This window comes from Aegilops tauschii, chromosome 6 (genome assembly GCF_002575655.3).
Source record: "Aegilops tauschii subsp. strangulata cultivar AL8/78 chromosome 6, Aet v6.0, whole genome shotgun sequence".
NCBI classification, from domain to species: Eukaryota; Viridiplantae; Streptophyta; class Magnoliopsida; order Poales; family Poaceae; genus Aegilops; species Aegilops tauschii.
Window position 1 is genome coordinate 218826698 of NC_053040.3, and position 14921 is coordinate 218841618.

The 14921-nt window shown below is 46.9% G+C and overlaps 1 protein-coding gene across 6 annotated transcripts in view; it reads right to left on the reverse strand.

Annotated features, from left to right (window-relative positions):
* The window catches only part of LOC109773927 (probable protein transport Sec1a), an 87645-nt gene that overhangs the window by 1173 nt on the left and 71551 nt on the right, over positions 1–14921 (reverse strand). For all 6 annotated transcript variants that reach the window (XM_020332656.4, XM_020332655.4, XM_073501311.1 and 3 more), the window contains one exon: positions 130–326. In XM_020332656.4, coding sequence (XP_020188245.1) covers positions 130–326 — 197 coding nt within the window. The remainder of the gene's footprint in view (positions 1–129; positions 327–14921) is intronic.

Consider the following 14921-nt stretch of genomic DNA (forward strand, 5'->3'; position numbering starts at 1 on the left):
AAGATAGATAAAGAGAACTCCTGGCTATTCATGGCAACATAAACAGTGGCCCATACATGGAGAAAACCACAGGTATCATTGTTTTAGATAATTCTGGAAATACTGTACTGGACAGTATCCACCACTGACCTTGAATAACCATCATCAGAACCACGAGGCCTAGCCCATGATCCACCAGTCCTCCTAGATCTCATCGAGTGAGCTGGGCTTGTGCGGGCTGAGGTACTGGTAGTGGTAGGTACTACATGGAAACTGGGACTAGGGTCGTTCATGCAGTTATATTCATCTTTTGGTAATTCACCCTTGCTGAGCTGCTCAATCAATTCCTGAACAAAAGGAATGTTATTTTACATGCCAAAAAATGGAAACAAAACTGCATAAAGTAGACATACAATGTGTGCGCGAAGGGCTATCGAGATGAACCCCACAAAATTCATAAAATAGCTGAGATTTGTAAAATAAGTCCCGTAAGAACAAACTGGGGGTGAGGCTTTATATTAAATATTCTGAACTCAATGGAGCAAACACTTTTTTGGAATTCCATCAAACACAACTGAAAAGAATCTTAATTTGCAGTGATTTCTCAGTAAATCGGGCTTCAGATTGTTTGGCTTATTGAGTTGATCCTTCACACTGCTAAAATGGCTATCACATGTCAATGCTGTTGCAGAGTGTTAGAGGAGCAACTTGGATGTATTGCATAGCCCAAGGGGCAAATATATATTACAATGAACTTGGAGTACAAGGAAGGAAATCTAAACTAATGCAACTACATAACGGACACCTAGACCAATATTAATACCCCTTAACACCCCCACTCAAATGCAAACCGTGTCCAATAGCATTGCATTTGAAGAAGTGTAACACTACAGAAAATGGAAATCCAAAATCCACGTCTTGAGAGTGTCATGGTAGCATGGAGTCTTGAAAAACCTGTTGAGTCAAGCAAAAGAGGGATAGAAGAAGAATGTTGCAAAGATCATTGCACAAGCAATGCAAAAGGAGGTGATGCGGAGCATCCTACGGTCATCCCATGTACACTTCAACTACTCCCCAAGCCCCAAGTGGACCTACAACGAGAGCTCGAGCATGTGCCATTGGAGATAAGGTGAACTCGCTCCTAAGTGCTTCCCCTTTCCATTCAAGCGAAACATGGTTGCTACCTAAGACAAAGACACTATGTGTGCATAGGAACCAAGGACACAACCATGGAGGAGCTCGGAGCATAGGACAAGCCACCACGGATATGTAACAAGAAGTGCCTCAAGTGGAGTCGCCACGAAGCTACAGCGGCCGGACATACGGCCGAAGCCCGGATATCCGGCGCCACCGAACAGTGGAAGACCAGAACAAACGGGCGCCAGCCGACTCTACAGTGGCCGGACCCGGCCGACACCCCGGACATCCGGCGTCCACCGAACCGCCGAGCATCCAGCACCGCCCCTGAAATCCGGCCAGAGGAGTCCAGAAGCTGCGAAGATGTGAGCCACCACCCGGCCAAACATCCGGCCCAGCCTCGGACATCCCGCGCCCCAAGTCGGGCCGGACATCCGGCATGTTCCCGGACATCCGACGCCTGCGCAGCCGCGGCCAAAGGGCCATGTAACCTCCCTCTCTCACCCCCCACTTCGCCTAGACTATAAATAGACCTTCGCCTTCCTCTTGTTAGGGTTAGCAAAGTACTCAGATCTAGAGAGCTTTGCTTATATCTACCACCTCTCCCATGGAGATCAAGGCCTCCATGTGAGAAGACCCCTAGTAGGTATCAAGACCCCTATCTAGGGAAGATCCATCTTGGATTCAAGATCTCATCTCCCCATGGGATTTGGGATGAACCTTACCATGTATCCTTGTTTCCCTTCGTTGTTCATGTACCTTGTGGATCTTATGTGGATGTGAGTCTAGTGGACGTGTGATTGGACTTGTTCTTGAGTGTTCCTCTTGTGATTTCTCCAACGTTCTTCGTGTTCTTCGAAGTTTCGCCCTCCAATTCATGAAAGATCACTAGCAAGGGCTTGGCCCTATATCAGGAGGCCACGAAAATCCTATAGAAAACAACAACGACCAGAAAGGCCACAAAAGTTGTACAGAAAGGGCCAGAAAAGAGGCCGGCAGATAAGGGTTTGGTGGACTCGCATGACATGAGAAACACCGAAGAGCTTGCTGGACACAGTGGAAAATAGAAAGCTAGAAGCTATGAAGCAGACACGAGACAATGATACAGGAGCCATCATGTCTGCAGGAGAGGCTGTGGAGGAGGGAGAGCAGCGGAGAACTGCAACTAGCAGATGAGCACCCAACACCGACGGAAGGTGTATGTGCGAGACGGTGCCGGTGAAACGACCACCGCTCAAAAAGCCATCAGACTGGTCTGGCATATGAAGACCGGCAGCGGGCGACGGGAAGCCGGCTGCGGAGGCGGGAATGATCGGACGAAGGCAGCGACTGGCGAGCAACTGGCTCTCGAAGGAGAGCATGTGCAGACAGCGCAACAGGCGAGGAGTGTGCAATGGATGGCCACACGCGGAGAGTGCCACCGGCGACGAGAGCGAGCGATGGAAGGCCACACATGGAGAACGCCACCGGACAGCAAGAGAGATACTATGCCCGATGACGGCAACATATTTATTTTAATTGAGTAAAAAGATCTCCCCTGGGACAAGCACCCGCACAGAGTACCTAGCAATGTGAGCAGCTGTTGAGGAAAGCAAGATGCAGGGCAGCAGGCAGCAAAGCAAGCAATGCAAGCTAGAAGGCGGAGAGCAACACGTGGGGCAACAGGAAGCCAAGCAAGCAAGGCACTTGCAGCGGTACAGAGAGCCAAGCATGGGGCAACAGGTGAGCAGGCCTGCAGATGTGGGCGGCCGGAGGTACAGCACAACCAACTAATTGAAACTAAGAACAGCGCTATTTCTCATAAATGAAATGAAAAGTAGCAGAGTTTGAGGGAGAGAAGCTAGGGTTTGCACCGCCAACAGACACTCGTATTAGGCCCAGCCAGAAAACGGAGGCTAGGTTTCAACCAATTTACATAGAGATGCCCTCTTCCATAAGGAGAGAAAAGCAGAAAAGTAGAAAGGGAGCAGGTGAGCACTGCCAGAAAGTGAACAGCGACCTTTGAGTGAATAAGGACCGTCCGATCGCAGATGCCCTCTTCCATAAGGATCCGAGGCTTTATAGCCATTACAACTTAAGAGAGGAAAGCAGAAAACTTGAAGGGAAGCAGGTGGGCTTTGCCGGAAAGTGAACCACAACCCTTGAGTGAATAAGGACCGTCCAATCGCAGAACAAGTCGGTTACGAGCTCTTCTTGGCACAAAGCGGTAAGTACCGAGGTCCGTTGGATTGGCGATGCACAGCTGTCTCTGAATCTCCAGCGAAGCAGTACAACGCAACAGTTAACTGAATGTGAACGAGTGTCTCATTCTTCAGGTTAGGGCCCGATAAGGCCCTAGTGGCGAGATCAGACTTGTCCAAAGGATGAAATGCAGGGAAAATTTTCTGTGTGAAGGTAGAGTCCTCCCAGGCAGCCATGTCTGCTGACATATTCTTCCACTTGATTAGAGACAGCACCACATGAATGCTGATGTTCCCATGTATTCTGGGAATTAATTTTCTGTCCAGCAATTCTTCAGGTTCAGTGAGCATTGTGCCGTCAGGGTTTAGCAGTGGAAGAGTAGCATTAGGTACTGCTTTAGGACCAAGGTGCTTTTTCAGTTGACTGACATGGAAAGCGGAGTGAATCTTGCATCCCATAGAATTTCGAGTGTAACTTCAGGCTGTGATGAAATACTGAGAAGGGGGGTGGGGGGCTGTAGGGTTGGAGCTTTAAATAGACCATGTAGCCAACTTGGAAGGTCCTCTCTGATCAGTTTTTGTCACCATATGTGGGGGGGGGGGGGGGGGGGGGGGGGGGCTGTAGGGTTGGAGCTTTAAATAGACCATGTATCCAACTTGGAAGGTCCTCTCTGATCAGTTTTTGTCACCATAAGTTTTCATACTTTGCTGGACCTTCTAAAGGTTATGCTTTATCTGAATAGCCATCTCTTCAGGTGAGCAGATTCAGCAATCTTAGTTGGTGCTCTAGCATAGACTGCCTTGAAAGGTGTCATCTGTTTGGCCGTCTGTCTGGGAGTGGTAAGAAGTGCTCATGTGTAGAAGTTTCTGCAAATTGGTATCCTGATGTATAGTTTCTGAAGACGGAAGTGTTTCATCATGAATTCCCATAAGTCCGTAGGCCATTTGGACCGGATTGCATTGAAACAGAGACTGTCAGCCCCAAGGATAATGTTATATGTGGCATCCTAGCTTAAAAGGGTTGATAGTGCTACTCATATCAATAAGATGCATCTTCTTTGCTGGAAGCTCATCGCCTATACTCTCGGTTAAGCGTGCTTGGCTTGGAGCAATTCAGGGATGGGTGGTTGATCGGGAGGTTTCCCTGGCTGCACACAAGTACAAAGTGTGTTGGAAAGACTAGTGTTTGTTTGTGGGCCAGTCTAGAGCATAGAGGTCCAGTGCGGGAGTGGCTGGGGTGTTATGTTATATCCTTGTAGTTTGAGCACCCTGAAATGAGAACGGAGGACTTGATTTTGGATGGTGTACTTGCAATTCTTAGAGATGAACTCAGCCCAATGTTGCCTCCCATTTTTTGCTACTAGAACTTTAGTACTATTTGTTGGTGTAAGTACATACTGAGCTTGATGTGCTAAACACTATCAATTAGTTCAGTAGCAGAGATATTAAAAGAAACTGTGGCAGTGAATTTGTGCTTTTTGTGTTAGAATAAATCCGAGGCCACCGTTGATCATCCGAGAACCAAGCAATCACACGAGCACGAAACCGAGATTTGTTAACGAGGTTCACCGATATGGCTACATCCCCGGAGCCTGACTATGGGCGCTCCTACCCATGACACCGCTACAATACCGCACCTGGTCGCCCTGGACACCGGCACAAACCGCCGGCTTCCCCCGCGTTCCGGTGCTATTATGTTGGCATAGGTTACATCGTGTGTCTACCCCCGCTATATATGAGAGGCCTAGGATACAAGTGTCCTACTTGGACACGACTCCATATCCTATATAAACACAATACAACTCAGAGTCCAACTGTAACCTACCTTGTACACTATATTCGACACAACTGCAACAAACTCCACCTTGGCGAATATTCTCCACCACCCTGGATCTGTCCATGCGTCAAACTTCCATGTACATTGGACTTGAGCTTATCCCATGAGTACCGCTGCTACTCCAAAGACTCCACGTGACTCCCCCTGCAACCTGTAGTCCCTTCTTTTCTTGACCACAGTCAACACTCGAGCAAAATTAAGTTACTTCTTACTCTAGTTTGTGCTCCCAACTTCCAGAGTATCCGTCCAACGCCATCACACACTGATCACTGACCTGCGTGAAAGTGAACAACTCACATATTGGGTGTCACCAAAGCCCTGGCCCATCTCCATGTCCCGTGCGCGCCGCACACCTCGCCGCTATTACCGCATCGAGTCTTCGCTGTCCCGGTCGAGTCTCAAGGGCTACGGACCCACACCACTCAACCCCCACTGCAGAGTTCCACCGATCATCACCGACCGATGACGAGTTTTACGCTTCCATCAGACCACTGGGCTCCAGTCCGAACTGCGTGTCACTCGCTTTTTTCACCTGCTGAATAGGCTTCGACTCTCTGTGCACTTATGCCGTAGCCCCTCAATCCAGCTCCACCTTCAACATGACTCCATGGTAGATGATCAGTCCACCCCCGCGCCTCATCGACTTCAAGCTCCGTGTATACACCATCTTGAATCAATCTCGCGCCATAGTCTTGTCGAAGCCACACAAGCCCTCGAGGCCCGCGCCACGTGTTTCCATGCCCAAAAGTCGGTCACCATCAGCATCACGCTCCTATGTCGCCGTTGCCGATCCCGCACCGTCTTCTGTACCAACCGACTTGCGTCGATCCGTCAGACTGGAAGTCTGACCCAGCCGCCCTTGTCCGACTGCACAACATGCTCCAAACTCCACGAGCCTTATACACATGTTGTTATCCTTGCCACGCACACCACAGACCATCAGGCTACCATCCAAGTACTCAACGTGTTTGAAGAAACGAAGCCAACCTACCTCATAAGCCTTCCCGTGCACTCCAACATAGAGATCAAAGGAAAATTTCCAAACTCCACGTGCATATGTAAGCTGTGTAGAGGTCCATCAGCTTTGCCTTACTCTTCATCCAGATGGAAAACATCAGTCCGTCACGTAGCTTTTTTTCAAACAAATCTCCAGCCTGCAGCTCATCGACGCTCAGCCGACCACGCGCACGGGCCTCCGCTTTCCAGCTCCACCAGCGCACCATGGGCCTTGCCTATCATGGGCCGCCAGGCGCCAGCAATACAAGCACGTACGCCTGCCGTCGAACGCTCGCCCGATCGATCCGATTGATCCGATCGCCGCACGTCCAGCCTGCCGCTGCCATGGGACACGCGCCTTCTGCTGATCGGACGCCTGCTGTAACTTCCGTTCTCGCCATCGATTGCATCTCCTTACAAAAATTTCTATCACATCAAGAGTTTCTTTGATTCGCTGCTAACACTGCGACTGCCCTGATCGAAACACGGAAACACCGTGTGACAACCGATCCGCTCCATCGCTGCCGTCTTGCACCGCAATTTAACTCAACGATCTTTTCGCAAAGCACTTCCTCTAGATCAACAGATGCACTGCCTCATCAAACCTTGCTCATGATACCACTTGTTAGAATAAATCCAAGGCCACCGTTGATCATCCGAGAACCAAGCAATCACACGAGCACGACACCGAGATTTGTTAACGAGGTTCACCGATATGGCTACATCCCCGGGGCCTGACTATGGGCGCTCCTACCCATGACACCGCTACAATACCGCACCCGGTCGCCCTGGACACCGGCACAAACCGCCGGCTTCCCCTGCGTTCCGATGCTATTATGTTGGCATAGGTTACATCATGTGTCTACCCCCGCTATATATGAGAGGCCTAGGATACAAGTGTCCTACTTGGACACGACTCCATATCCTATATAAACACAATACAACTCAGAGTCCAACTGTAACCTACCTTGTACACTATATTCGACACAACTCCAACATTTTGTTGCTGAGGCTCATGAGATGATGCATGGATATTTGGAGCTACTGCTCGGTGGTCCTTTCTTGATCATCACTGTCATTGTCATTCTCAATGAAATATATTATTTCAGCATTGGCAGGGATCTGTGCCTGCATACCTTGAACTTGCCTTTCATATGACATTTTGCTCAGCATTGGCAGGGATCTGTAACTGCATACCTTGAACTTGCCTTTCATATGACATTTTGCAAACTTCCATGTGTCCACGGCTCCATGTGCACTCTGGGAACCCTCTGTTTTGGGGCGTTTTCTCTTTCACGTGAACAACCGGTTTGGAAGAAAAAAAGAGCAGGTACAATGTCATCGGGCATGGTTTCCCTCCCTGGTTGTCTCGTGCTTTTTGCTGGTGTGGCCTCGGACTCTATCTCGTATACGCAGCTTTTCATTGGTGTTGGCGATCATCAGCCTGTGGCGTCACCTCTTCTGGCAGTATTCCTGAATCTTGATGGTCGTGCCTGCTTTTCTCCTTGTGGTGCTACGTCAACCACTTCAGCTCTGTCTCATCCGCCAATTACTATTCTCTGCCGGGGGATTCACCGCTGCTCCTCGTCGGCATCTCACATGCTCGACCTCCTCCACAACATTCATTGCAGACATGATGGATCCTGCATCATTGTCTGGTTTCTGCTTCCAAGCTTCTATCTTTCTATGTTCTGTTGCGTCCAGCAAGTCAGTTGCTCTTTTGTGTTTATCATGCCATGCGAGTCCACCAAACCATTTATCTGCCAGCCTTCTTTTCTGGTCCTGGTCCTTTCTATACAACTTTTGGTCCTTGTTGGTTTCTATAGGATTTTTGTCGCCTTCTTTTGCAGTATCATTGATCGAAGCCCATTCTCTTGCAGCCAAGGTTCTTTCGCCGCCGGTTTCAATGGGCTACGATTTTTGCGCTATGCTTCATTCTCTTGATGCGCCATCTTCTCTTGACACTAATCTTGTATCTTCTCCTAAAGTTGTCTTCCTCTGATGTGCCATCTTCCCGTTTTACCCTTTTGGGTTGACTCAACAAGTTTTAAAGACTCCATGCCAAGACAACACTCCCAAGACGTGGATTTTGGATTATCCCTTTCTTTCAGTGTTATACTTCTTCAAATGCAATGCTATTGCATATGCTTTGCATTTCAGGGGAGGGAGGGCCGGGGGTTAAGGAGTATTAGTATTTGTCCAAATTAGTCTAGACGTTCTTACCTATACCCCCAAGTCCCTTGTAATATATAAATGCCCCATGGCCTATGCAATACAACAAAGTTGCTCCTCTAACAGCAGGGTCTCCATTTCAAGATCAGCAGTAGCAGTGGAACCAATGCAGGTAGAACTAGCAACCTATCTAACAAGATGAACTAGCGAGAAATTTTGTCACAGCAAGATGAACTAGCGATGAACTTGCAAACTGGGCTTGAGAGAGCAGGTCCTTCCACCGCCACACCACCGCCTGCGCCCCGCCGCCAAATGCACCAGAAGGGAGGGTGGGTGGGAGATCAAAGAAGTATTCTTCAGAAACCACAATCCAACCCACTTCCTGAAGCCGAACTAACTACCGCCGCTATGCGTCACCGATGAGCCGCACCACCACCGTAGATCAGGAGGGAAGGGGATTTATAGGAAGCCAACCTTGACCTCTCCAGATCTCCAACGCCTTGAAGAATTGCTAGCTCTAGATACCAATTTTTAGCCCCTGACTAACTGAAATTAAGAAGAGTACTATTTCTTCAGAAATGACAAAAGTAGCAGAGTTTGAGGGAGAAAAGCTTCGGTTTGCACAGCCATCAGATACTCGTATTTGGGCCAGCTGGAGCATGACAGTTAGGGTTTCAACACGATTATGTAGAGATGCTCTCTTCCAAAAGGATTTGAGGCCTTATAGTTGTTGTCAGGACCCAGTTGGGGTGTTCTCTCTGTTTTCGTTGATTCAGTTGAATTCAGACTGCTAACCATGGGCGTGAAGCTGTGGGAACCATCCATCTTCCATCCAACGCTCCTGGTGGCTTCGTACCGCTTCGGCAAGCTACAGAAGACATGGTGCGTTGATCTTCCATCGGACGGCTCTGGGTGGTCAAGGCGTCGTTGTTGATCTCTCTGTAAAGCTCAACCACTCCCCTCTCCATGTGCGCTTCTCGCACCTTCTAGAGTCTTGTAAGGCTATATAGCCAGGTTTTGAGAGCCTGCGCGCTCATGCTCATTCTTCCTTGGGGTAAACCCTAGCCGCCGGTGTTCCCGGTTGGACTCCTTGTAACCGAAACTGAAGCAGCACAAAGGTTGTGGAGGAGCAACTCCACCTTGCTGCTACAATGTGTTCAGCACAAGTGTTGAAGGAACAGCTTCAACGTGCTGTGCTAGATATCGCTCTAGAGGCGAATGTAGGCTGATAGGGCAGCAAGAGTTCAATCCAGAACTCCTAGGGCACAAGATCTACTCCAAGATCTTAGATAAGAACAACAAGTTCTATTATAGGTAGTGGGTACATAGTCTTCGTACAAAGTACAGGTGAGGACCTCTATTTATAGGGCTTTGGGAAGCCTTCACATACTTCTACTTATAGCTGGAATACTCTAGAAAACATTATGTAAGTTTCACCATTCTACTCATAGCTACTCACAACTAGAAGACTCTAGAAAACAGTAGTAGGATAGAAAAGAAAAGGAAAGAAATACTACACTAGAGTGGAAGCATCTAGAAGCAACCAAACAGATCTGGCATGTGTTTTCTTTCTTCTCATCTAGTGTTCCTCATCATTCTCCCCTGGTTGTTTGGAACTCGCCCTCGAGTTATCTTCATAGAGCGCTTCTTCTGGATGGTAGAGAGTCAAGTCCGCAACATTGGAAGTGTTGGAGATACCCATGTCACTTGGAAGATCTATCACATAAGCATTATCATTTATCTTCCTCATGATAGAGAAGGGCCCATACCTTCGCTGCCTAAGTTTCCCTTTAACACCTAAAGGCAGCCTCTCTTTTCGGAGGTAGACCATCACCTTATCACCGACTTGGAATGATTTTGGCCTCTTTTTGCAATCAGCAAGTTGTTTATATTTCTGATTTTGTGCTTCCAAAGCGCCGCGAATCTCTTCAAATAACTCGGTGTAATTATCAGCAAAGGACAATGCTGATTTTGAGTTTCCCCTTGATGGCAGCTTCACCAGGTCCACCACATGTGTTGGAACTTTAGTGTAGACAATGGAAAAAGGGCTCCTTCCTGTGGATCTATGCTTGAAGTTATTGTAGGAGAGCTCTGCAAGAGATAAAGCCAAATCCCATTGCCCCTTTCTTTCTCCACAAATGCAACGGATCAGATTACCCAAAAACTTGCTCACCACTTCCGTTTGTCCATCTGTTTGTGGATGAGCAGTGCTAGAAAATTTCAATTCAGTGTTGAATTGCTTCCACAAAGTGAGCCAAAATGCAGCAAGAAACTTGCTATCACGGTCTAAGACAATGGACCTTGGAACTCCATGAAGTCTGACCACTTCTCGAAGGAATAGGTTTGCCACATGATGAGCATCCGTTGTCTTGCGGCATGGAATGAAATGAGCCATCTTAGAGAATCTATCCACGACCACAAATACAGCATCACTTCCTCGTCTTGTTCTTGGCAAGCCCAAGACGAAGTCCATAGAAATGTCCTCCCATGGAGCAACAGGAACAGGCAAAGCCATGTATAACCCTGTGTTCTGGACTTGGCCTTTGCAGGTCTGACATATGGGGCACCGTTGAACGAACTTTCCAGCATCTCTCTTTAGTTGTGGCCAAAAGTAGCGAGCTTCCAGGTTAGCGATAGTCTTGTCCCGTCCAACATGGCCACTAAGATCACTTGAATGGAGCTCTCTAACCAGCTTGTCACGTAGAGAACTTCTTGGAATGCACAAACGACCATTTTTGAAGAGATATCCATCTTGCATCAAATAGTCATCACCTAATGGTTGGCCCCTTGCGTGATTTACCCAAACATGGCCAAAGTCTTCGTCACCCTCATACAACTCCTTTATTTGATCCATGCCCGGAAGTTCAGCTTCAAAAGAAGTCAAGAGGCATGCATGACGACTCAAAGCATCGGTCACTCTGTTAGTTATTCCAGATTTATGCACGATGAGATAGTTAAACCTCTCCAGATATGCTGCCCATCTTGCTAGCATGCGGTCAAACATGCTTTTGATTTCTAAAATGCTTCAAGGATTGATGGTCGCTATGAACAATGAACTCTTTAGGCAGCAAATAGACTTCCCAAGTTTTCAACGCTCTGAAAACAACATATAATTCTTGCTGATAGGTACTCCATTTCTGTCTAGCTTCACTTAACTTCTCACTAAAGAAAGCAATGGGCTTCCTTTCTTGAGATAGGACAGCTCCAATGCCTACTCCACTTGCATCACACTCCAACTCAAAAGTCTTGTTGAAATCAGGTAGCACCAAGACAGGAGCTTGTGATAGCTTTTGTTTAATATCATTGAAACTAGCTTCAGCTGCTTCTGTCCATTGGAACTTTCCTTCCTTCAAACACGCGGTAATTGGTGCCATGACAGTGCTGAAATTCTTCACAAATCGCCTATAGAAAGTTGCAAGGCCATGAAAGCTTCTTACCTCAGAAATGGTCTTTGGAGTTGGCCATTCTCGGATTGCTTCAACCTTAGAATCATCAACACGAATGCCGTCACATGTTATGACGAATCCTAGGAAAAGAAGTTGTGTTTGCAGGAAAACACATTTCTTCAAGTTGACGTAGAGCTCATTTTCCCTTAGTACTTCTAGCACCTTCCGAATGTGATCAAAGTGTTCATCCTCATCCTTGCTATAGATCAAGATGTCATCGAAATAGACCACAACAAAGTGGGATAAGAAGGGTCGAAGGACTTGATTCATTAAGTGCATAAAGGTACTTGGTGCATTTGAGAGTCCAAATGGCATGACTAGCATTTAAACAACCCTTCCTTTGTATTGAAGGCGGTCTTCCATTCATCTCCGGGTCTTATACGGATTTGATGATATCCACTTCTTAAATCTAGCTTTGTGAACACTCTTGCTCCACTAAGCTGATCCAACATATCATCCAGACGGGGAATAGGGAATCTATACCTTACGGTGATCTTGTTAACGGCTCTACTGTCCGTACACATGCGCCAAGATCCATCTTTCTTAGGCACGAGCAGGGCTGGTACAGCACATGGGCTAATACTTTCTCGCATATGCCCCTTTTGCAGCAATTCCTCCACTTTCTCCTTCAATATATCATGCTCCTTTGGGCTCATTCAATAGTGTGGAAGATTAGGAAGACTTGCTCCCGGAATTAAGTCAATTCTATGTTGAATTCCTCTCATCGGTGGCAAGCCATGTGGCTCCACAAGTATGTTCTGAAATTCTGCCAATAAACCACGTACCTTTGCTGGAATTTCAACAGTCAGGTGCTCTTCTCCCTTTACAACAAGTGCAGCACACAAATCTGCCTCCTTCAAGTCTTCCATAAACTCATGAGAGGTATGGGAGATAGTTAACATAGTTTTCCCCTCCTCCTTAGAGGTATTACCTTCGGTTTTGTTTGGTAAGATAATGATCTTTCTCTTGTTCCAAATGAAAGAGTAAGAATTTTCCTTGCCCTTGTGTGTAGTATCCACATCAAATTGCCAAGGCCTCCCAAGAAGAACATGGCTGGCATCCATGTCAACCACATCACACAACACAGTTGAGCGGTAATGCTTACCCAAAGAAAGCGGCAGGTTGCATTGTTTGGTGATCCTCATATTCACTCCTTTCTTGGTCCATCCAATAGTGTAGGGATTTGGATGATCATGGGTTTCAAGCTTTAAATGGTCCACCAACTTCTGGGAGATAAGATTCTCGCAGCTGCAACTATCAATCACTAGTTTGCATACCTTGCCATTCACCGTGCATTTGCTCTCAAATATTTTCTTCCGTTGTGTGTCATCGGGTTGTGGTGTGGAACATAGGAGACGCTGGATCACACATACCACCACTTCACCTTCTTCTTGACAAACCACTTGTCCGTCTACATCTTCAAATTCGTATTCTTCCTCATCGCCTTCACCATCATGGATAGTCGTGTTAACAAATTTCCTTAGTGGGCAACCGCTGGATATGTGTCCCTCTTTACCACATTTATAGCACTTTGGGCCTTCATTTGCCTTACCCTTGCCTCTAGTTTGCTTCGGGATGGGCTGTTTTGTCTTGGGTGGAGTGGTCTTTTCTTCCACTCTATTAGGTTGGCTCCTAGATGAGCCTTCGGTATGAGGATATGGAGGATATGGAGCCTTAGTTGTCTTTCTGATCCTCACAAACCTCTCGGCCTTTAAAGCTAGAGCTTGTGCTTGATCAACGGACCAGATTTGTTGCATCATCAATCGATCTTGAATAGCATCATTGAGACCATTGATGTACCTTGCAACTTGTTGCTCTTCAGTTTCAGCAAGGTTGCACCTCACTTGTAACCTTAGAAACTCCTCCGTGTAATCTGAAACAGTCCTATTTCCTTGAGCACAATTTTGAAATTTGATAAATAGGATCTGGTCATAATCAGCGGGCAAAAATCTCCCTTTCAAGAGGCCTTTCATTTGTCGCCAAGTTCTAACACGAGGTTCTCCTCTCAGCCTGCGCTCCTCTTGAACGCGATGCTACCATGCACCGGCTCCTCCTTTCAACTTGTATGCGACCAAAGGAACTCTACGATCTTCCGGAACCTCCATGACCTCAAAGAAAGTCTCCACTTCATATAACCAATCCAGGCACCCTTCAATGTCAACATTTTTCCATTAAAACTTGGGATCTCAGCTTTCACCTTGTATGTATCTCTTGCATATGTAGGGTTGGGTGCTCTCCGATATGCGTAGAGATTTGGTTCTTCAAGGGCATCATCATATTCTTCACCTTCAGAAGCTTCAACATAAATTGGCCTTCTTGAAGCACGTTGAACAACATGTTGTCGTGGCGGTCTTGCTCCAAGATTACCTCTCCTTCTTCCTTGATGAACATCTTCCTCTTCTTTAGATGAATCTCCTTCATTGGTAGCAGGGGGACACCCTTTCTTATCATCTCAACCAGCTGGTCAAATCTCCTATTAAGATCTTCACGCAGCTCTTTGATTTGTTGTTCAGCAGCATCCATCCTCTTCTCCAATTGCTCCATTGCTTGCTGCAACTTGCTCTCAAAGAGGACAGCAAGAACGATTATGGGTCAACGAGGCCCTGATACCACCTGAAGCAGCACAAAGGTTGTGGAGGAGCAACTCCACCTTGCTGCTACAATGTGTTCAGTGAAGGAACAGCTTCAACGTGCTGTGCTAGATATCGCTCTAGAGGCGAACGTAGGCTGATAGGGCAGCAAGAGTTCAATCTAGAACTCCTAGGGCACAAGATCTACTCCAAGATCTTAGATAAGAACAACAAGTTCTATTATAGGTAGTGGGTACATAGACTTCGTACAAAGTAGAGGTGAGGACCTCTATTTATAGGGCTTTAGGAAGCCTTCACATACTTCTACTTATAGCTGGAATACTCTAGAAAACATTATGTAAGTTTCACCATTCTACTAATAGCTACTCACAACTAGAAGACTCTAGAAAACAGTAGGTAGGATAGAAAAGAAAAGGAAAAAAATACTACACTAGAGTGGAAGCATCTAGAAGTAGCCAAACAGATCTGGCATGTGTTTTCTTTCTTCTCATCTAGTGTTCCTCATCAGAAACCCTAGCTAAACTTTCCTCTGAAATCAAGCTTTGCTAGTGATATTCTCTGAATTCTGAGTGCGTTTTCTGAA